A 22099-nucleotide genomic window follows, 5' to 3' on the forward strand; every position below is an offset into this window, starting at 1 on the left:
AATCCCAGGTCATATAAAATGATAATTATGAATATGGGAAAACAATGAAAAATTATTATAACAGTATTCTCAAGCATCATAAGTTGAGGACAGTAAATAGCCCTTTCCTCCGTGAATTTACCATTTAGAGCTCCTTAAAAAGTGGCTGGCTACTTATGAATGAATTGGGAGTGCCTAATTTCACTTTAGACCATAATACACGTGTCTGTCTGTCTGTCCTTTCTCTCCCTCCTTTTCTTTCCTCCTTCCTCTTTCTTTCCCACTCCCTTTCTCTCTTCCTCTCCCTCCTTCTCTTTGTTTTTCTATTAAAACTGAAATATTTGTCTTTTGTTTACTCAGTATTATATATAGACTTGTCAATAGTAGAAAGTCCCCAGTAAACATGATCTTAGTAAAATCGGAACTAGTGGGCCTCTTGTATATGCAACAGCTATAACTGACAATTATAGAATGCCTCTAAATAACCTAATTACAATCTTTTTACAGATGCAAGTATTGGCATTATGATGAAAACCTGCTCACTTCCAGTGTTGTCATTGTCTTCCATAATGAAGGATGGTCAACTCTCATGAGAACGGTTCACAGTGTAATTAAAAGGACGCCAAGGAAATATTTGGCAGAAATTGTGTTAATTGATGATTTTAGTAATAAAGGTAATGAATTATAGAATTAACATTATATTTTCTCCATTCAAAAGAGTTAATTGTCCAAGTAATAATTAAAAATAAGAGCTTAGAACTGTATTAACTTTTCTAAGCTATGGGTTTATCCAAGAAAGAATATAAATGAATTTTTATAAAATCAAAAATTTTGAGATTTTAAAGGAAACTGTCAGTTTATGTCATAGTGAGTAATTTGAAGTAGGTCCATTTAGGAAGGCTTTAAATTACTATTTTTAGCAGGGACAGAAATTTGTCTCAATTTTTTGGCCTAAGATTCTATAAGAAATTAATAATAAAAGAAATTTATTGAATAGCTTTTAAAGATACTACCATCTCAGGTATGTTGTAATGGTTTGCTGACTCTATCCATAATTGTCAAAACAGAGATTTGACCTGTTTGACTACCTTGGAGTTTGGCACTTGATTGATGATATCAATATTGACTTAGACAGGGAAAATGAATTTCTAGTTTATGTGTATAGTAGGAAGCTGTTCTTAAACTCATTTTATTCTAAATTGATTTCAAACTTTTGGATTAAATGAAAATGTCGGTTATCTTTTATGTCATGTTACTCAGCAGCCATTTCCATTGGTTAATCTTTGATCAGTTTTGCAAAACAAACCCCCCAAAAAGATATTGACATAATGGTTTTCAAGATTTTTTTTTAAAAAGAAAACAAAAATATTTTTTTCTGCCAGCAACTATTCTCAAGTATAAAATTGCATGTCCATTCCAAATACCAAAAATATCAAATGAAAGATAAATTTCCAAGTCAAAATCAAACAAATATAGCCTGGACCTTAAATAAACCCAGACTCAAGTTTATGGAGTTTTTCTACTTTGTTGATGAAGTGTTAAGTGGAACTCTGGAAATTGGCCAAGTAGTTAAGTCACTCAACAGCATTAAAAATTTTTTTTTGTCTTTTCTCATTAAATGCATTTTGGGATAAATATTCAACAAACTAGTTGTTAGATTTTTTTCCCCTCCCCAGAAATAGTGGTACCATGTCATAAAATCTAAAAACCATTGATCAGATTGTATAAGGTATGAAAACATAATTGGTAAATGTCTGTATTTACTAATTATGTTTTCATACCTTATACAATTGAGAGCCTAATGTTTTGAACACTTGGTTGATGATTGAAATAAATTTTAGACAAACTTTTGCCCTAACCTCAATTCCAATAGGGCTTGACAACTTTGTCCAAAATTTGAATTTAACCTTCTCACAACAAGGCCAACCATTTGGTTAGGGGCTTGCACAGCTTCTGCTATTTTTATAAAGTAGCAATCACAACTGTGATCTTTTACCCATGTGGCACCCACCAAACAGAAGGAAAGAAACATAACCTGCCCACTTCCTTCCTTCCCCTTTCTTTGTGCAACTGAGTCTGAATTTTTGAAATCTCTGTTAGAACCTATTGTATTTTTTAAAATGCAGTTGCAGCAAATGCATTTAGCTTAGAATATTATACTTTGGTAATTGGCTAAGACATCCACAGTAAGAGTAGATTCACACTGCCTTAAAAACATTTTGGAAAATGTGTTTAAAGGTTATAGGAAGAATAAAAAAGTTACAGTCCACAAAAATTACAGTAAAACTAAATGTGCCACTTTTCAGATCATAAGGAGTTGGCAAGTTCTTCTTTGTTAATAAGTATACATAGAAAAGAAGCATTCTGAAAGGAAAATGAAGGAACACTAAAAGGTTTTCTGTCCAAAAATAAAGACCTCCAAGGAAAAACAGTGGTTTGCAAGGTTTGGTTCTCCTTCTCCTTTACAAATATAAGATTTTATAATGTCTGTTTATTGAAATAGTTTTTGAATTTACTATTTTTAGAATATACTTGAGAAGTGACATGGCATAGTGAATAGAGAACAGAAGCTAAGAATACCTGAGTTCAAGCTCCTTCTGACACACAGTCTGACTTTTGACAAGTCACTTTTATCTCTGAGTGAGGTTCTATGATTATAAATTGTAAAGGTAATACCAGCCTGTATGAGTAAATGCAGATTCCTTATCTGGGAATACCTTTAACCAATGAAGTCCCAGTCCCAATCCCAAAATTTTAAAGCTTATCTTTGAACATGGCTCAGAATAAATATAATTTCAGAGGACTCAGAACCAATATTTTGGCAAATCTGTTTGGCACATTTCTCTTTTGATTCTTACCAGAAAAGCATAAGATCTTAAGTTCATTTTTTTATTAAAAAAAACAAAACAATTTAAAGCTGAAGATGTTATGTTTATTAATTACATAGCACTCGATTGATCAGATTTGAAAGGTTACTTTTCATCTCCATCATTTAAGTTAAATTCAGAAAATAGCCCTTTTTAATTTGAGACTTTTGTTTCAAAGGTCAAAGCATTTCCAAACACAAGCCTCAGGGAGGAAGGATAATAAGTCTTTAATAAAGAATAAATTGAAATCTACAAAGGGGAACAGACCCCTCTCAATTCAAAATTTGGAAGCTGGAAATAATAGGATGTTTACACTTGGAAGAATTAAGATTATTGTCCTCTCATATTATTGAACATGTACAGCTCTTTGGAACTCATGCTTCTTTAAACATTTTGATCAGCATCCTAGTCCCTTCATTTAAGGGAAATCTGGCTTTCCCTGAGGATGCTACATCTCTGGAAAACCCATTAAATGGTGACTACACCCTCCTTACCTACAACCAACTCCCTTTCCCCCATTCCACCCCACACAGTTGCTTATACTCAGGGGACCAGGAGGAAGGGTAAGCATCCTACCTGTTATTCACTGTTCCTTCCAGACCATTCCTCTACATCCATGCCTCAGTACTTTCCCTTTTTTGAGTTCTGTTTATTCCACTTGCATGTCTCCATCTATTACCTCTAAATCATGGAATCACAGAATTTCAGAGTTGGAAGGATATTTGGGTCAACACCCTTCTCTTGCTCAGTCGACTCTTCATGGCCCTATTTGGGGTTTTCTTGGCAAAATTACTGGGATGGCACTGCTATTTCCTTCTCCAAGTCATTTTATGGATGAGGAACTGAGGCAAACAGGGTTAAGTGACTTGACTACAGTCACACAGCTAATAAGTGTTGAAGTGTTGAATTCAGGACAATGAGTCTTCTTGACTTCAGGCCTGATGCTCTATCCACTGTGCCACTTGTCTGTCCTAATAGCTTTCTAGTCCAACACATAACAGAAAAATCCCTTTTTTATACCACAATTTACATAAAGAAGCATTGAAAGACCTGAATTTAAAGTTGGGATTTCCTTGCTCTCTGCCCATCTCTATGGCCAAAACATTTCACCTCTCTGGACTTCCTATTTCTTTACTTGTCAAATCATAGAGTTGTATCTAGGGCATGCAGAGGCTCCTGTCACAGCTCTAAATCTGGAGATTTTGAATGATCCTAGGCTTTTTCTTGAAGAACTTCAGTAAAATAAAACCTGCCATCTTCCAAGACTGCCTATTCTATTCATTATAAACATAAGGAGATTTCCTCTTTAAACCTAAAGTTATCTCTTTACAACTTCCATCTCTGTCTTCTCTCTGAAACCAGAAAAGAATAAATCTAATCCTTCTTCCATAAACCAACCCTTCAAATTCTTGAAGATGAACTGAGTCTAATTTATCCAGGTTAAACATCCCCAGTTCTTTCAACCAATCTTCCAGGTTTTGTGTAGCAAAAACTTGAGTTCTTTCCTAGTTGCCTCAGTGTCTAAAGTGTAGTGCTTAGACCCTACACATAATCTAACCATAACAGAGTACAATGGGATTATCACTTCCTTATTCTTACAGCATTTAGGGTTACTATATTGCATCGTTGATTTGTATTGTGATGGTAGTTCACCAAAACCTCCAGATCTTTTTCCAGATTAATGGTTGTATAATCAAGTCAGTCCATCTTATACTAATGAAACTTGTATGGTGGTGTTTTAATGCAAGTGTAAAACATAATTCTATTAAATTTCACATTATTAGATTTGACCTAAAGTTCTAGGCTGTCAGATCATCTGGCATACTAATTCTATCATCCAGTATATTTACTAAACCTCCCAGTTTTGTGTCATCTACACATTTTATAAATGTGTGCTTTATACTTTTATCCAAATAACTGATGAAATCATTCCTGGAGGCATCCTTCTAAACTGATATCGTACTACTACACAGTAACCTTAAATCAGTGGGAATATTTTTTGATTGTTTTAATTAGATTGTGGCTTACACACCACAGTTCATGTTTCATCCTGGGCAGAAATTTAGAATTTGAAGAACAGACCCCCTAAGTTTTGTTCCTGGCAGTAAAGATTAACTTTATCTAGTTATTTATCAAAACAACTAAGGGATCTGAAGAAGCAAATAAAAACAATAAATTATTTCTTACCAGGTAGGAAAGTCCTTTCATTGATAAAGTCACTAATTAAAAAAAAAATCAAGCCTATGGAGAAAAAAAATCAATGCTAGAATTTTTTTTCTTTAAACTCATCAAGTGATTATGATAACTAACCCATATATTAGTAAAAATCTTTAGCTTCTTTAGTGTGAATACCTATATATGGGTTTCTGTCTAGTAAGCTTTCTGAAGATGAGCCAAGTGACTGTTACGTTTGCCCAGATTGATTTGCTCATTTAAACAACCAACTCTTTTCTCAAAGTAGCTATTTTGTGTGTGTGTGTGGCAGTGTATTTATGGACCAATCTTTAAACTCTTAAAACTGGGCCTCATTTTTGTGTATCTACAAGCCAACTATCATGAAAGCTTCCAGAAACCAGTTCTGCCTACAGTCAGCTAATCACATGTGTGTTTAGGGGTATAAACAAAGCCTGTTTTCATTCAGAAGGAAGTCATGATAGAAACATTGGCATAATGTGAGCAAACTTGTTACAGCATGCTAAAATTCCTCTTCCAAATGAAGTCTGCAGATTTTCCAATGCTTGCAGTACAAAGGAAGTAGTACATGTTCACTTCTATTATCTCTCTTGTGCAGGAACCACTTTTTGTGATCTCATGGTAACAGCAACTATAATATTATCCTTTTGAAAGCAATATCCAGCCAGTATCAAATTAACATAAACAGAGGAGAAAAGAGGGAAGAAATATAAAAATAAATTTGTGGAAGAAAGTATAAACTTAACAATTATAAATGTGAATGGATTAAATTCTCCTAAGAAGAGGAAAGATTGGAGAAACTCAATCCAGGAAGTAATTATATCACATTTAAATGAATGCATATAATATTTATAGAGAATATCCATCCTGAAAAATTTTAAGTTAATGCCTCTGTTCAAGGCAAACTAGATCTACTCTTCCCTATAACTTAGAAAATTTAACTCCAGCTGAAAATCTGTGGCAAAAATTAAGTAAAATAATTGTGTTTCTTTTAATGTTGATTAGCTTTATGCTTATTTTTCCACTCTTATTAAGCAAACTAACCCAAAAAATGTATATTGAGCTGAGATGTAATCAAACATTTGAACTTCTGTTTTCATTGTTTTCCTTTTAAATCTATACAGAAGACAATAACTTGGATTTTCTTACAGCCTGAAAAGTCTCCATCAAAGCTGTGTAGCTATAGTTGGATTATTCAGCTGAGTTTCCTATGGCTTTTCCACATTTCCTGGGGAAATGGTATTAGAATAAACTTATGAAAACTAACTTAATCAATAATATTTGTGTATTTTTTTTCATTTTTTTACAGCACACTTGAAAGAGAGACTAGATGAATACATTAAACAGTGGAATGGCCTGGTAAAGGTTTTTCGAAATGAGAGGCGAGAAGGTTTAATTCAGGCTCGAAGTATTGGAGCCCACAAGGCTAAACTGGGACAGGTAGGGGAAATTTCATATATAGCTTCATCTCCCCTGAAAATCTACACATAGCTCAGAGAAGAAACCAGATATCTTTAAAAATTAGAAGTATTAAAATGTACAATGAAAATTATATATTGTGCTTGTCCAAGTAGACCTGTTATAGTTTAAATGATTTTTCAGTATTTGTCTTTATCTACATTGTTTATGCAAGTAAGAAATGCTAGTTTAAAGAGATATCACATGTATCCTTATTTAAAGTAATACTATATCTGTCTTTAAATGATGTATGATATGGTACATATACAAAAATAATGAGTCTTCTATCACCCTGCCTGTTTCTTTTTAAAGGTTCTGATATACCTTGATGCCCACTGTGAGGTGGCAGTAAACTGGTATGCGCCACTTATAGCTCCTATATCTAAGGACAGGTAACAAATACTTTCCCTCTCCTTTTATTTGATGTTTTCCTCTCTTGTTTAAAAATAATCAGCCTCTTAGGGCTCAGTTCATTGTGTCAGTTGTCATAAGTGCTACCATTTTTTCCAACTGATATTATCCCAGATTGATATAATATCTGACATTTATGAGGTAAGCTTAGCAATCATTCCAATAGAGAATTAACTTATTATTGGGCAAAGGAAGAGACCCCCTCCCTCCTTCATTTACATTTACCCAAGGATAATTTTAAATATCTCCATTTAAACTAGGGTGAGCATCAGAAAACCTTAAAATGACCATTCTTAAAGTGAACTTGTTTGGAGACCAGATCTACATTTTCCCTCATGGAGGGAAGGGGAAAAGGAATACAGTGGAAAACACTCAATGTGTTTCAGAGGCAGGACATGAAGTCTTCTTTCCAGTTCCAGCTCTCTACTCTCAATGCCATGCTGCCACTTCTACTGAAGGAAGGATAGAAGGAAGGAAGGAGGAAGGGAGGAAGAAAGGAAAGAAAGACACAAGTAATAGAAGGAACAGAAGGGAGAAAGGAAGGAGAGAAAGAAAGAGAAAGGAGGGAGGGAAGGAGAGATAAGGGATAAAGGGAGGGAGAAAAAAAGCATTTATCAAGCACTTATCATATGCCAGGCACTGTGCTAAGCATTTTACAATTATCTCATTTGATCCTCACCACAGTCCTGGGAGTTGGGTACTGTTATTATCCTAATTTTACAGTTGAGGAAGACATATTAAATGATTTTACTCATACAGAGAGTAAATGCCTGAGACCACATATGAACTCAGATCTTTCAGACTCCAGACTCAGCACTACTAGTATACTATACTACTTTATCAAAGTGACAGATAAATCTAATATTGCTTTTTTTTTTTTTTAAAGTGTTATAGGGACCAGTAACCATAGTGTCTTAAAGATCTTTCCTGAGTAGGTCTTTAATTTTCTTGAGAGCTTAACTTAGAATTTTAATAGTTGCTTTTCCTGGACCTCTTAGAATTTAATAGCATTCCCAAATTCCAAGACTTTCTGGGTGGTTATTAGAAAACAGTAGTTGTTCTTAAAAGGCACCAGTGATCCTAAGCTACAACTAGAGTTCTTTGGGAATCTAGGAAAATTAGACATGCCAAATCCAGCTTGAACAAATTAAGAATCCTCCTTACTTATTCCTGTTGGTTTTTTCCAGGTTCCTATTAAGGGTTAAAAAAATTATAGTGAATTTGGGGAAAGGGAAAGAACTCATAGTCTAGAGCAGGAAGAGATCTCAGAAACCATCTGGACCCAACCCTCTCCTTTTACAAGTGAGTTAACAAGCCCAGGTAGTCTGTGACTTTCTTCTAGTCACGTAGATAGTGTCAGGGATGGGATATTAACAAAATGAAGGCTCTTTCTACTGTCATGCATCTGTGCACCGGTTTCATTAAGAACCTATTATTGATTTTTTGCTTCATGTGTTACTTAGTACAAGATATGATGCTAGTTCATTAAATGTTCTACATATTGTCAACTTTTTCCTCACCTTAATTTAGAGCAGAAAATAACATTCTTAAAAGTTTGTTGGCACAGTACTGTAGCTAGCCCATTGCTAGAGGATGGGGGGAAAATTTTTGGGATTGATCTGTTCTATTGATTAACCAGACAACTGCTTTTACCTTCAGTCTTCATTTTCCATTTTACAAAATGCAGGAGGATCCTTATTTCTCTTTATAGTTTACAAGAAAATTGAGACTTAATTAATATGTAAACTATCTTGAGGACCCTGGAAAGATGCTATGTAAAATCAAGACAATACATGGGTTAAAACAGAAATATAACTTTTTTTTAAGTAAATTTAAATATTTTCACCTTTTTTTAATTTGTTTTTCATTCTCATGGTATTTTTGTTCCCTTTTGGTCTGATTTTTCTCACACAACATGACAAATGTTTTAAAGGATTACACATATTTAACCTATATCAGATTGCTTATGTCTTGGGAAGGGGTAGGTTAAGGGAAGATGGGGGGGAATTTAGAACACCAAGTCTTACAAAAATGAATGATAAAAACTATCTTTACATGTACTTGGAAAAATAAAATACTATTGGAGGAAAATTGTAAATACTATGTACAATCTGAAAATAGGCCTTGCATCTACAACTATAACTGTAAATATTCTTTGCTACCATTTCTGTAGAAATCACTTTTTTAAAAAATGAAGTAGAGAGAGAACTAGCTTACTTCCTAATGTGATATGAGTTATGGATTTTTAATCAGATGACATAGGTTCAAATTCTGGCTCTCTACCTAAGGGATCTTAAGTAAGTGACTTCTGCTTTCTAGGTTTCACTGCATGAAAGGCTTGGACTAGAGAAGCTACATATTTCCTTTCAGCTTTAAATATGTGATCCTGATCTGTGAACCTAGCTTTATTATTGAGGGCAATAAGGAAGTAACAGTTCAGAGAATTCTAGGAGAACAGCCTTTGATCCTACAGTGCCCTTCAGCCCTCCTTGTACACAATTATGATGAGAATAGTAATAATGGATAACATTTATATAAAGCTGGCTGTATATGTCAGGCACTGTGCTAAGTAATTTACAGTTTTTATCTTATTTGATCCTCAAAACAGCTCTGGAAAATAGATACTATTGTTATGCCCATTTTACAGATGAGGAAACTGAGGCAGAACAGAGATTCAGTAATTTGCCAAGGGTTCCATAAAAACTAGTTAGAATCTGAGACTAGATTTAATTCAGGTCTTCCTTATTCCAAGCTGGGTACTCTACTGTGACCTAGAATAGAATAAAAATTCAAAGAGAAACATTTCCCCCATGTTTGTGTATCAAGCCATCATTGTAAAGCAAGGGTTCTTAATTGTATGTGTGTAACTGTATAGTGAAACCTCTGACTCACTTCTGCATAAAGTAATAAGACAAAGAATACATATATATATATATATGTATATATATATATATATATATATATATACATATATATATATATATGAGACCAATTGTATTTAGATAATGTTATCAAATTAGTTTTCTAAAAATTCATGAACCCAGGTTAAGAATTCCCTTGACTTTTTTCTCATTTGCATTGTGTACTTTGAAGAAAACATAATGTTTGTAAAATACTTATCACATTTCCCAGAACATTGTAGTGCTTAATAAATGCCAGGTACCTACTTGTTTAGAGAAGATACTAATGTCTGTTTCAGTAAATAAATGAAGAAAACTCGTTAGGATAAGAGGAATGAAGCAAAGATTATATTTATCTTTACAATGCTAATTTTTTTTATCTTTTTCAATTTCTATCCAGGGTAGCCCTTCCCTGAAGTTCAAATAAGCAGGATGCTCTGCTTTAAACATAGAGCTTATTCCTTGCTTTTGTTTGGTCTTGGGCCTTCTTTTCCCCTGCTGGGAATTGGGGGTTGGAGCAGGGGTGAGATTTGGTTTGTTTTCCAAAAAACAAAAAAAAAACAACCCCCCCGCAATATCTTAGTACCTTTCCTGACAGTCTGTACTGTTTTCAGAGGTAGGAGGTACTAATGTCCATCTCTCTGTTAACTGCCCTGAGGGAATAAAATCAACCAGAACAGAAACACAGCTCAGGCCATGTGGCAAGCTCTGTTTCCTTAATTCATTCATTTATATATTTATTTTCAGAGAAGGGCCAGTGAAGGGCTGGTAGCAGTTTAGTCACAAGTTTCAGAGCCTATAGAAACACATAAAGGAAAAAGCATTATTAACAAACCCAAGGACCTAAATCCTAAGGGCTAAATCCTAAGGGCTCTTTGCCCTTCCACAAAACGGACATGCATCCTACTCTTAGGCTTTCTCTCTTACGTCTGTAAAAAAGAAAAGGAGATTCCATTTTTCCTCCAATGGTAAAAGATCTTTAATCTATTTGCTCCTCGATTTAGAGGATTATGGCAAGCATACAAATTTGACATCATCATGGGACGCGTTGGAATAGGTAGTTTTCAGTTCTTGCGTTTAAAATGCTTTTTCATTTTCTGTAAATGTTTCAGAACTACATGTACTGTGCCTCTAATAGATTACATAGATGGGAATGATTATTCCATTGAACCTCAGCAAGGTGGGGACGAAGATGGTTTTGCCAGAGGGGCCTGGGACTGGAGTTTGCTCTGGAAACGTATTCCACTAAGCCACAAGGAAAAGGCCAAACGAAAACATAAAACTGAGCCTTATCGGTAAAGAACATTGCTTTTTTTGCCTTCTGAAGCCAATTGTTCCTCTAAGTGGTTTGTTTTGTTTTTTTCCTCCTCATGAACTCGTGTAAAATATATGGGTCCATGTCCCTCCATTTCATCTTTCCTGCAACCATCACTACACTACAGAACCGTATGTACTGTGCCGATTATAGATATCATAGATGGCCACAATTTTAAAATTATGCCCCAAGGGGGTGGTGATGAAGATGGGTACGCTCGAGGAGCGTGGGATTGGAGTTTGCTCTGGAAGAGAGTGCCTCTGACCCAACGGGAGAAGACCATGAGAAAGACAAAAACTGAGCCTTATCGGTAATCACGCAGTAACTTCTCTTCCTCTCTCATAGACCTTAATCTTCTAAATACTTAAGAGAAACTAAGCTTCTGCTACTAACAACCCCTGTGTTATGTCAGAGAGAATATAAAATTTTTCTTTCCCTTTTTACTAATATTTACTTGTAGAACTGCAAAAATTATCCTTGCTGTTTCTTCCTTGTTGATTACTTAAATTGAAATCTCTACCTAAAATGTGCTCACTGAAAATTTGCTTTTTCTGTGTGGGGGGATAAAAGTAATGATATGAGAGCTTTGTTTCCAAGCACCATTGACTAAAATCATTCCTTCTCCACTTCTCTTACAAGAGTCATATTTAAATTGTAATTCTTTTGAGAATAATGATTATTATATGTAACATGAAATATAGGGTGTCCCCAAATCTGGGTATAGTTTTAAGCTTCAGTGCTTAGGACTTTTGGGACACATTGTATAAACTGCTTAAAAAGCAAACTTCTCATATATCCTATAATGGCTGGGTGTAATTCTTGTGAACTTTGAAGGACAAACAGTTAAAAACAAATAAAATATTCCGTTCAGTTTTATGTGCCAGTTCTGTCCTTCATGTTTTATAGCAGGTCAAATTTGATGAGAAGAGGTGAAAGGCTTCAGAAATGTTAAAGAGAATCCTCTGTTTCTATTTGTTCTCAAGAATAGGTTCAATTGGAAAGAAAGCTCTTTCAAAAATTGACTTCTCTTTCTCTCCCCTCCACCCCACATAATCCATTTTCCAAATAAAACAATTTATCACATCCCATTTCTTTTGTTTCTCCACTGGTGAATGTTATCTTCAAAATATGTCGTAAAATGAAATATTTTCTCCAACTATTTCAGGAGTGTGCTTTTTTATTTCCTGTGTGTTTAAATTGCTTTTGTCAAAGCTCTGGGAAACTAGTTTTTTTTTTTTTTTTTTATGATTATTTTCAATATGCCTTGTTCAATGTTGTGGAGGGGAGTGGTCATGATTTTGTGAAAGATGCATATGATGTTAAATCTTTTATGTGATTTATGATCCATGGTGTATTTTATACTTTTTATGCTTTTCCTTCACTAAAATATAAAAGCAAAAAGAAATTATAAAAGTCAAGTGTGGGAATTCAAGTCTGGGGTTGGCAAATTAGAACAGTTATAAAACAGTTCAGAATTCTACTTGTCTGCTCTTTAGGTTAATAATTTTTTAAAAATTATTTACCACATTTTCATAACAAGTTTTTCCCTTAAAATCATCTGTGGAATCCTTTAAAAGAAAAACATCCCATGACTCTCCAGATTAAATATCTGCTGAGATATTCTTGCAACTCCAAAAGGCACAGTTATGAGAATAATTTTAAGAAACAGAACAGCATATGTCATTAGAATATGGCTAGATATTTTAGTAACGTACTCTAAGGACAAACTGAAGACTAGAACAGCTTGTGCCTTATAAGATTTTGCTTTCTTAATAGAATTACTGTTCCATTCCTAATGAGGTTTCATGTGCCAATTGAGGCATCAGGTTACCAGCGGCCACTGCAGATGCACAAACTGTAGCTATTCTGCTTCCATCCTTCAGAGATTTACAGCCTCCTTTCATTTGTCAAGTCCCTGAACTATTAAATTAAAAAATGGCAGCCTGCTGCTAGTGGGTAGTGGTTTCCTTCTTCCCAGAATAAGTCATAGGAATCATCGTAATAGCAGTTAGCAGAGCCGACAGCACCACCATCCAGCTGGTTAGGAGAAGAATCAGTGAATACTTTGTATTCAGCTAAAGCCAAGCTTCATTTTCAGCTTGAAGGATCTCCCTGGCTTGGCAACAGAAAGTTTGGGCAGGGATGGAGGCTCCTTCCAATTACTGAGCCAAGGCTCTAAGTAGTTTGTAAAAAGAATAAAAAAAAAAATCACTGAAGGAGCAAACCTAAGTAGATTATTTTACGAAGGCTTAATAATTTCTTTTTGTTTGGTCATTAATTTTATTTTCTCCCAATTATTCAATTATTTGGTTGTGCACAAGAGGGGATGGCTTTCTGTTGGCTTTTGTTTTATCTTGTTTTTTTTTTTTTTGTTTGGATTTAAGTTATTTTATTGTCTTGTTTTCTTAGGTCCCCAGCCATGGCTGGTGGATTATTCGCCATTGAACGAGATTTCTTCTTTGAATTGGGTCTCTACGACCCAGGTCTTCAGATCTGGGGTGGTGAAAACTTTGAGATTTCTTACAAGGTAAAACATTTCATTTTAACAGGTGTAGCTTATTGAAGTGGTTCAGACTTGGATAACTTTCAGAAGATGGGAGAACTCCTTTAGTAACTAAAGAGCTTGCCTTTTTTGTTCTCTAATTAGACAAATATTTATTAATTTTATTAAATCTATTCATGCTCAGCAAAAGTCACTGTGCTTCTAAGGATACAAAGATGTACCAGGTGATTAAGAGAACACCCCTGAATCTCTTTGAAAAAAATATTTTGATAAATATATTTCTGTAATTTCTTTTGTAATCACATTAATTTATTTTATGCAATTAAAAACCATTCTGAGGAGTCCATTGGTTTAATTACACCAGAGAGACCCATGACACAAACACACACACATATTCACATTCACCAAAAAATAAAAAAAAAAAAGATTAAGAACTTTTGCTCTAATCTCATCACATGGACCCAAACTTCCCTGATTCATTTGATGATATCATAAGACATAGATCAATCAGGAGTTCCTCTGATTATCCTCCTACCACTTCCAAAAGAAACAGTCCCTACCCTTAAGGAGGCTTACATTCTACTAAGGGAACACAACATGTTCCTAGATAAGCATATACAAAATAATACAAAGTAAATTCAAGGAAAGGGCTTTAATAACTGGAGTTCTCTGGTAAAACTTGGAAGGAAGCTAGGAATTTCAAGAGTTAGAGGAGAAGAAAGTGAGTATTCCAGACAGGAGAAGCCCTGATGCAAGCATGTGAGGACATATTTTTAATTTTTTAATGTATATCTTTAAATCAAATTGTATAACCAAAATGATATTTATTAGTTTTTCGCGTGTATGAGGAAAAGATTAAATGGGTGACAGGACAAGAGCCAAGAATAACTATTGGACAGTCTGTATGTTTCCCTTAGTATCTTCAAAGTGGAAAATGCTCCTGGATGATATGGCCAAGGCCAGATAGGAGCTGCATTGTTAGAGTGATTACTAAAAATAATGAGATCACCAGTTCGTTTGAATATTTGAGAATCAAAAATTCATCAAAGGTAGATTTTCAGGTTTAAAATGAAACTTAACTGTTCTTAACTGTCATCTCATGAGGGACTAAGACATTAAGGAGTTTAATAAATATTTATTGAGTGATCCTGATAAGGGAACAATTAAGGATCAAAAATGAATGTGTATCTGTTCTTTCTCTATAATTATTAATAACAACAATAATATCTAACACTTATAGAGCACTTCAAGGTTTATAAAGTGCTTTAACAAATACTACCTCATTTGATTATAGTGCCTTTTGGTTCAGGATTATGTTATCTATTTTCTCGGAATGCTATGGAACTGAATGCTTCCAAGTCAACTGCCCCATTAGAATATGAGCTCTATGAGAGCAGTGTTGGGGTTTTGCCTTTCTTGATATTCTTAGAGTTCATCACAATACCTAGGCACATAATAGGTTTTTAAATAAGTTCTTGTTGACTCACTTCCCATCACTTTAACCATGAGGTTCCAAATTGCTTTTTTAAGACTAAAGTTTTGTTTTGTTTTTTTTTTTTTTAATTAATGTTTCAAAGTTTCAGATTTTTGAGAGCCTGATCCAGATGTTCCTTTAGGAGAGGGGAGTAGCTTAGAGGAAGTTCCCTGGGACATAGTATGCTTTAATCTTGATCAGTCTTGTCCTTATTGTCCTGCTTCCAGGTTGTGTACCAGGTATTATGCTAGGCCCTACAGATACAAATACAAAAATGAGGTAGCAGCCCCTTTTCTCAGGGGGCCTTATGTGCTGTTAGATGAATACAGAATGTTCATAGATGAAATAAATACAAATGATATACAAGAGAAACATACAGCAGTCCTAGACAGTGGAAGGGAAGTCACTGACATTTCTGGGGAAAGGGGTGACAAAATCAGATGGGCTTTAGGAAATATCACTTGAAGAGCGATACATACAGGAAGACTGATTTGAAAGCTCCTTCAATAGTCCTGATTCTAAGCAACAAAAGCCTATCTGTTATTAGTGAGAAAGTGAATGGAAATAAAAGATGAAGAGAACATAAAATCAGCAAAACTTGGCATGTGATTGGGAGAACAGGGTGAGAATAAAGAGTTTAGGATGTCTCCTAGGTTATAAACCCATGTAAGAAGAAGGATAATACCCTTGACAGATATAGAGGACTTAGAAGGAGGCCTGGGTTTAGTTGGAATAATGATATCCGTTTTGGACCTGTTGATATACTATGAGAGATTGAAGTTGAAGTTTCAAGCAAAAAGCATTTGGAGTGATGGTCTGGGAATTCAGGAGAGAGATGAGAACTAGGTATGCAGATTCACCTAGAGATGGCGATTGAGTAACAATAATAATAATAATAATGGCATTAATAAAATATTTTATATATGATATGACATGTATTATATATATATAATTTATAATAATAATAGCACTTTAAGGTTTGCAAAGAACTTTACAAATATTTTCTCTGAGCCTCACAACAACCCTGGGAGATAAGGATTATTATCATACCCATTTTACAGATGAGGAAACTGAGGCAGGCCAGTAACTTCACCAGGATCACACACCAAGTGTCTGAAGCTGGATTTCGACTCAGGGCTTCCTGATTCCAGGTCCCCAGCTCTATCTGTTTTGCTGTACTGTCTTGCTGCTAATGAATCCATAGGAGCTGTTAACTATGGTGGAGAAAAGGAGAAGGCAGAACACCTAAAACTTGGATATACCCACTAATAGGGAGCATTCAAAGGAGATTAACCATGTCTGGGCAACAAGCCCAGACAAATTTTAAAAAGAAAAAAGAAAGTCCCTAAGAATATGAGAGCTAACTGCACATCAGTTGGGTCCCATAAGCACTAATATGAACCCAGAAACCCAGAGAATGTATAGACTTTCAGCTGGGGAAGGGAGGAAAAAGAGCAGAAATATCAGAGTTAAACACATTGATGATGGGCCAGGACAGGTTTTTGTCAGCTTAGGAAGACTGAAATTCTGTGTTTAGTTTTCTTTTTGTGTAGCAGAGAGACATTAATACCTCTATAGTTTCTGTCCCGCTAACTCAAATGAGGTATAACATAGAAAAAAGTGCTTTGCAGAATTTAAAGTGTTATATAAATGTCAGTTATTATTGTGTAATGTAGGAAAACGTGTTTTGCAGAATTTAAAGTGTTCTATAAATGTCAGTTATTATTATCTCCAATATTCACTCCTAGGAACTCCATTCCTGAAAAGCAATTTACGGTTGAGCTTTGCATTTGTTACTTTAAATAAATAAAATGTGATGTTAAAAATCAAAAACAAAACAAACGAAGGAGACTGAGATGGATCAGTCATACAAGTAACCAGAGGACTAGGAGAGAGCAATATCAAGAAAATGCAGGGATGAGTGAGCATTCCTTAAGTCATCTAGAGCTCAGCAGCAAGGCTTAAGAACTCCTTGCCATGGAAAAGATGACCAAGATCTATTAGAGTACTTCATGGGGGTTAAACTCCACGACTCCCCTAAACCAATTCCCAAGGGGGAAAGGTGATTGGGAGATCTTATAGAACAACATCACATAAGTGAGCCATACTGTTTGGGTTGGTGCTGACTGGCCATACTTTCAAATTTAGCTGGTCCCTTTGTCTGTGCCCTCCCTAAACATGCTATCTGATTTTTGTCATGGATAATTAAAAGTTTGATAAAAAATATACCAGTTGTCATGATAAGACATAATATTAACTTAAATTAGTGATCACATATTATTGTCTATATATTAAGCAAAGTAATTAAAGTTAATTCTTTATAAACATATTAATCAATGATCATTATATATATATACATATATATATATTATTACTATTAATCTCAACAGACATTGGAATATGTGTTTGTGTATAACGTATGTGTATTTATGTATATGCATACCCATATACATATACAACATGAACGTGTGTGTGCATTGTTTTAAGAATTGCAAAGCATTTTGCAGATATCTCCTTTAATCCCCATGAGGCAGGGAAACTGAGACTTAGGTGATCAGTACTTATAGGCAGGATATGAACTCAGATCTTCCTGAATCAAGAGTTACAATGCTCTAACCAGCACTACCTGACCAGGGCAGAAGGGCTTTTATGCAGTCAGCTAACACTTCATTTTAGCCCTTCCGCATTACCTTAGCCATACCAAAAAGTCAGTCTCTTTGCACCTGCATGGAGTCTTCCCTGCCCCCTCCTTTTCCACCTCTCTCCACATTGCTCAATTAGGCCAGCTTCCCATTTGTCTTAACCTTCTTTTCTTAGGATTGTTTAGAAAACTGTTTTGAAGAAAGGTTGCTAAGGTTACACAAGTATGTTGAAAGGGTTCTTTTGGTAGCAAACTGATTGCTCTGCTCCCAGAAGCCTTCTCTATTGTTGCATGATCACATGAGAATAATTTATCTAAAGCTCTTTACAAACCTTCAGTTGCTCTATAAACCTTAGCTTTTATTATTATTATTATTATATAGATTGCAGAAATATCCTAATATTTATAACTGTGTGAATAGTTTACTATGATTGTTTTCAGAGACAGATAATTTAAAATGAGATTTTAGGTGCTTTTTTAATTTTAAAAACAAACAAATAAATAAAAATCCATTCATGTTTCTCTTTCCTTGGTAGATATGGCAGTGTGGTGGCAAACTGTTGTTTGTCCCTTGTTCTCGAGTTGGACATATTTATCGCCTTTCAGGTTGGCAAGGAAACCCACCACCAATTTATTTAGGATCTTCTCCAACACTAAAGGTGAGCTTTGTTATTAAAACCATAAAAAGGGGTAAATCTTCTTAGGAGTGATACATTTAAAATTGAAGGAAAGATAAGGAAAGATGATGATAAAACATACCAGCCATTCCTGAGGGAGAAGGGACAAAATCAAAGTGCAGATGGACATCTAACCAGTGGAAAAATGTGTGTTTTTTTTAATATGTTTTAATTTATTTATTTTATATGTAGTTGTTATTTTTATGGGGGAAAGGCAAGAAGAGGAGGCCTAGGACTAAGATAAGTCAAAAAAAAAAGAAAAGAAAAGAATTATAAAAGCATTTTTTTAATGTACAGGAGAAGGCCCAGAAAAATCACAGGCAAGTTTTGAAAGTTATACATACCTATATCTCTATATGTAGAATTATACACAAATCCACAGAAATTTGTAGATGCATATATAAAATGTATATTTTTAAAGTAAGATGTAAATAATAGATCCACAAACTTCTTGTACAATCCTCTTTTTTTCCATACAACTAAATTCATAAGGAAATTCTAGTTTAATTTGATGCTTATTAAGCAGGGAATTTTTTAAAATTTAAAAATAAAATACATCCATTTGGATAGCATGAGAATAGTATAGCTGTTAAAGCTAGAAAAAAATGGTGAAATATGGTTAAATTAGAAATGTCCTGCCACTTGAAAAATTAAACTACTTAGAGGTATTAGAAAGTCAAATATTTTTAGCTTTACTTATTATTACCCTGAATACTACAACTGAAAAAGAAATGTATAAAGGTCTCAAAATTAATAATAATAATACATTAATTTTTATAAGGTTTTTATTTCTAACCTTAGCCCTATGTTTATTCAGAAAATCTGTTGCTGTTTTGTTTTGTTTTTTTTCCCCCACAGTGGAATGGCCACATGGCCTTTTCAGTCATATCCAATTCTTTGGAACCCCATTTTGGGTTTTCTTGGCAAAGATACTAGAAGTGATTTGCCATTTTCCTTCTCCAGCTTAGAATTAATTAAGGCAAATAGGGCTAAGTGATTTGCTCAAGGTCACACGGCTAATAAATGTCTGGATTTGAACTTGGGAAGTTGAGTCTTTCTGACTCCAGATCCAGTGCTCTAAATCACTGTTATCTAGCTGCCCCTAGAATGACCTTAGAGATCATATAATCAAATACTATTTTACAGATAAGAAAGCAGATGATGTCCATAGAAGTTAGTGACTCCTGCCCTTACTGGGAATTGCCTCCTCTGTCCCTCTTTTTTAGGGACTCTCACTTTATTCTGTATTTTCTCCCCAGAGCCTTACTAACTACCTTCCTTGCCCCATCCATTTTCTTTCTCCACTGCTAATCAGAAAAGCCCATGATCCCAGGACAGAGACATGAGGTCAGAATCCATGATAATAGCAACTTAAAGATGCCCTAAAATAATTTTGTGTTTAAGACAGACTTTTATGCTAAGTAAGAATTAATATGTTGTCTTGTAAAATTATTTTTCTTTTTCAACAGAACTACATTAGAGTTGTGGAGGTTTGGTGGGACGGCTACAAAGACTATTTCTATGCCAGTCGCCCTGAATCAAAAGCACTGCCCTATGGGGATATATCTGAACTGAAAAAATTTCGGGAAGATCACAACTGCAAAAGTTTTAAGTGGTTTATGGAAGAAATAGCTTATGATATCACCTCACATTATCCCTTACCGCCTAAGAATATTGAATGGGGAGAGGTATGTATGAGCTTGTACAGAGTAATCACAGTCTTATTTTTGCATATTCATAGACACATGGGCTCATGTAGATATTAGGGATAAACGGCCAAGGGGAGAGAAAGGAGAAAAAAGGTTTGGTAAAGAACTGCCTCCTCCTCTTTTCTCTGATAATCAATTGCAATTGATCAGGACCATCCTGGGTCTCCCTCTTAGCATTGAATAGAACTGATCTAGAGAAGAGAGGAGAAAAGAAAGGATTGATTGTTATGAATAAGTATAAAATATATACATATATTTATATATAATATGTATTATATTGCATATAACATCATGTATATAATATGAAACAAGTATAAATAATTGTAATACTGACCTTTAGGGTCTCTAAAAAAAAAGTCCAGATGTATTAAATCCAAATGTAATAGGTTATACATTACTTGTCTTGTTCAGGAACATTTTAGAAGGAACACTGACAGTATTAAAGTTTGTTAAGCTATGTATCCATAGTAGTGAAAGGATCAAAAAAATGAACAAAAAATGATAAATTGGTATATCTTGCAAGATGAGTCTAGTCGGGAAAGTTGAATGTATTTTTAGCCTGAGGTATTGACTTCTATAAAATTTTTGTACAAATAGGGCCTTTTCACTTTTCTTTGATCTCTTTGGGATGTAGTAGTGGTATTTCTGGGTCAGAGAATATGCACAGTTTTAGAGCTCTTTGGACAAAGGAATCTCACCTTTGGAGTTCCACTATAATTGTTAGTATTTCCTGCACTCTATCATTGTAGATAGAGAAATTTCATGTGTTGCCACAGGCAAAAAAATTCATCACCAAGCTACCCATTAGTGTCTACCTTTTCCAAACTTAGCTAGGCCAGTTCTCAGAAAGCAGACTATTTCCAGGACCATATTTCCCTTTCCAGATGGGATGAACTAATCAGAGCTTTTACTCCCTTTGAGCCTTTGAAAATGGAGCACGATAAAACAGAAATAAGATTTTGTGAATTATAGAAAGGAGAATATATATACTAATAATTTGTTTACCCAGATTACTATATGCCATTATTGGTAAAGGAATTAGCAATTGTTTGGTTATTATGGATACACACACATATATACATGTACATATATACATGTACATGGCTATACATATATAGATGCCTGTGAAATGCATATATTGTGTATGTAAAGACATACATATGTATTCAAAGTGTTTTTCTCTTTTGTATGTATACTAATAGAGAAATTTTAGAAAATCACTTTTTGAGAAAGATACCTTCCCCTTCCTCTCTTATGTGGAATTAATTATGACGTGTAAAAGAAATTAACCGTTGTTAGGTCGATAGTAGAAAGACATAGAGATATACATATAGATACACACATATACATATATGAGTATGTATACACACATATTCAAAGTGTTTTTATCTTTTGGATGTATAGTGATAGAGAAATTTTAGAAAATCACTTTTTGAGAAAGATACCTCCCCCTTCCTCTCTTATGTGGAATTAATTATGACGTGTAAAGAATTAACTGTTGTTAGGTCGATAGTAGAAAGATATAGAGATATACATATACACACATATACATATATGAGTATGTATACACACATATTCAAAGTGTTTTTATCTTTTGGATGTATAGTGATAGGGAAATTTTAGAAAAATCACTGTCTTTGAAAAAATGTTCCTCCATCTTCTCAAAGAACTATTAGTATGAAATATTATTTGTACTGTCAGACATGCTTTATTTTTTTCCTCATCCTTTTTTAATCTTTGTTACAAGGGAGGGCTTTTGATTGGAGAGGTGAGAGGAGGAATATATACTTGGAAATGGAGGTAATATGAAAACAAAAACCCAAAATAAAAATTAGATTGAAAAGAAAAGTGGGAAGAGACAATGACCCCAAAATGGAGGGATGAATGAATTTAGTCATCTCACATTCAGGAAAATGCATCAGTTTTGCCTTGGTCAAGGAAAGGACTTCAGTGTACAGGACAAGAAGGCAGC

The 22099-nt window shown here is 34.4% G+C and overlaps 1 protein-coding gene across 2 annotated transcripts in view; it reads left to right on the forward strand.

Moving 5' to 3' along the window:
* GALNT7 (polypeptide N-acetylgalactosaminyltransferase 7) overlaps nt 1-22099 on the forward strand; it is a 191699-nt gene that overhangs the window by 155422 nt on the left and 14178 nt on the right. The window contains exons 3-9 of one of the 2 annotated variants that reach the window (XM_074272575.1): nt 487-653; nt 6349-6479; nt 6810-6889; nt 11251-11433; nt 13533-13650; nt 18278-18400; nt 19888-20106. In XM_074272575.1, the coding sequence (XP_074128676.1) occupies nt 487-653; nt 6349-6479; nt 6810-6889; nt 11251-11433; nt 13533-13650; nt 18278-18400; nt 19888-20106 (1021 nt within the window). Of the gene's footprint in view, nt 1-486; nt 654-6348; nt 6480-6809; nt 6890-10920; nt 11104-11250; nt 11434-13532; nt 13651-18277; nt 18401-19887; nt 20107-22099 lie in introns of both variants that reach the window. The other variant, XM_074272576.1, reaches the window with a different exon arrangement.

Source organism: Sminthopsis crassicaudata, chromosome 6 (genome assembly GCF_048593235.1).
Source record: "Sminthopsis crassicaudata isolate SCR6 chromosome 6, ASM4859323v1, whole genome shotgun sequence".
NCBI lineage: Eukaryota > Metazoa > Chordata > Mammalia > Dasyuromorphia > Dasyuridae > Sminthopsis > Sminthopsis crassicaudata.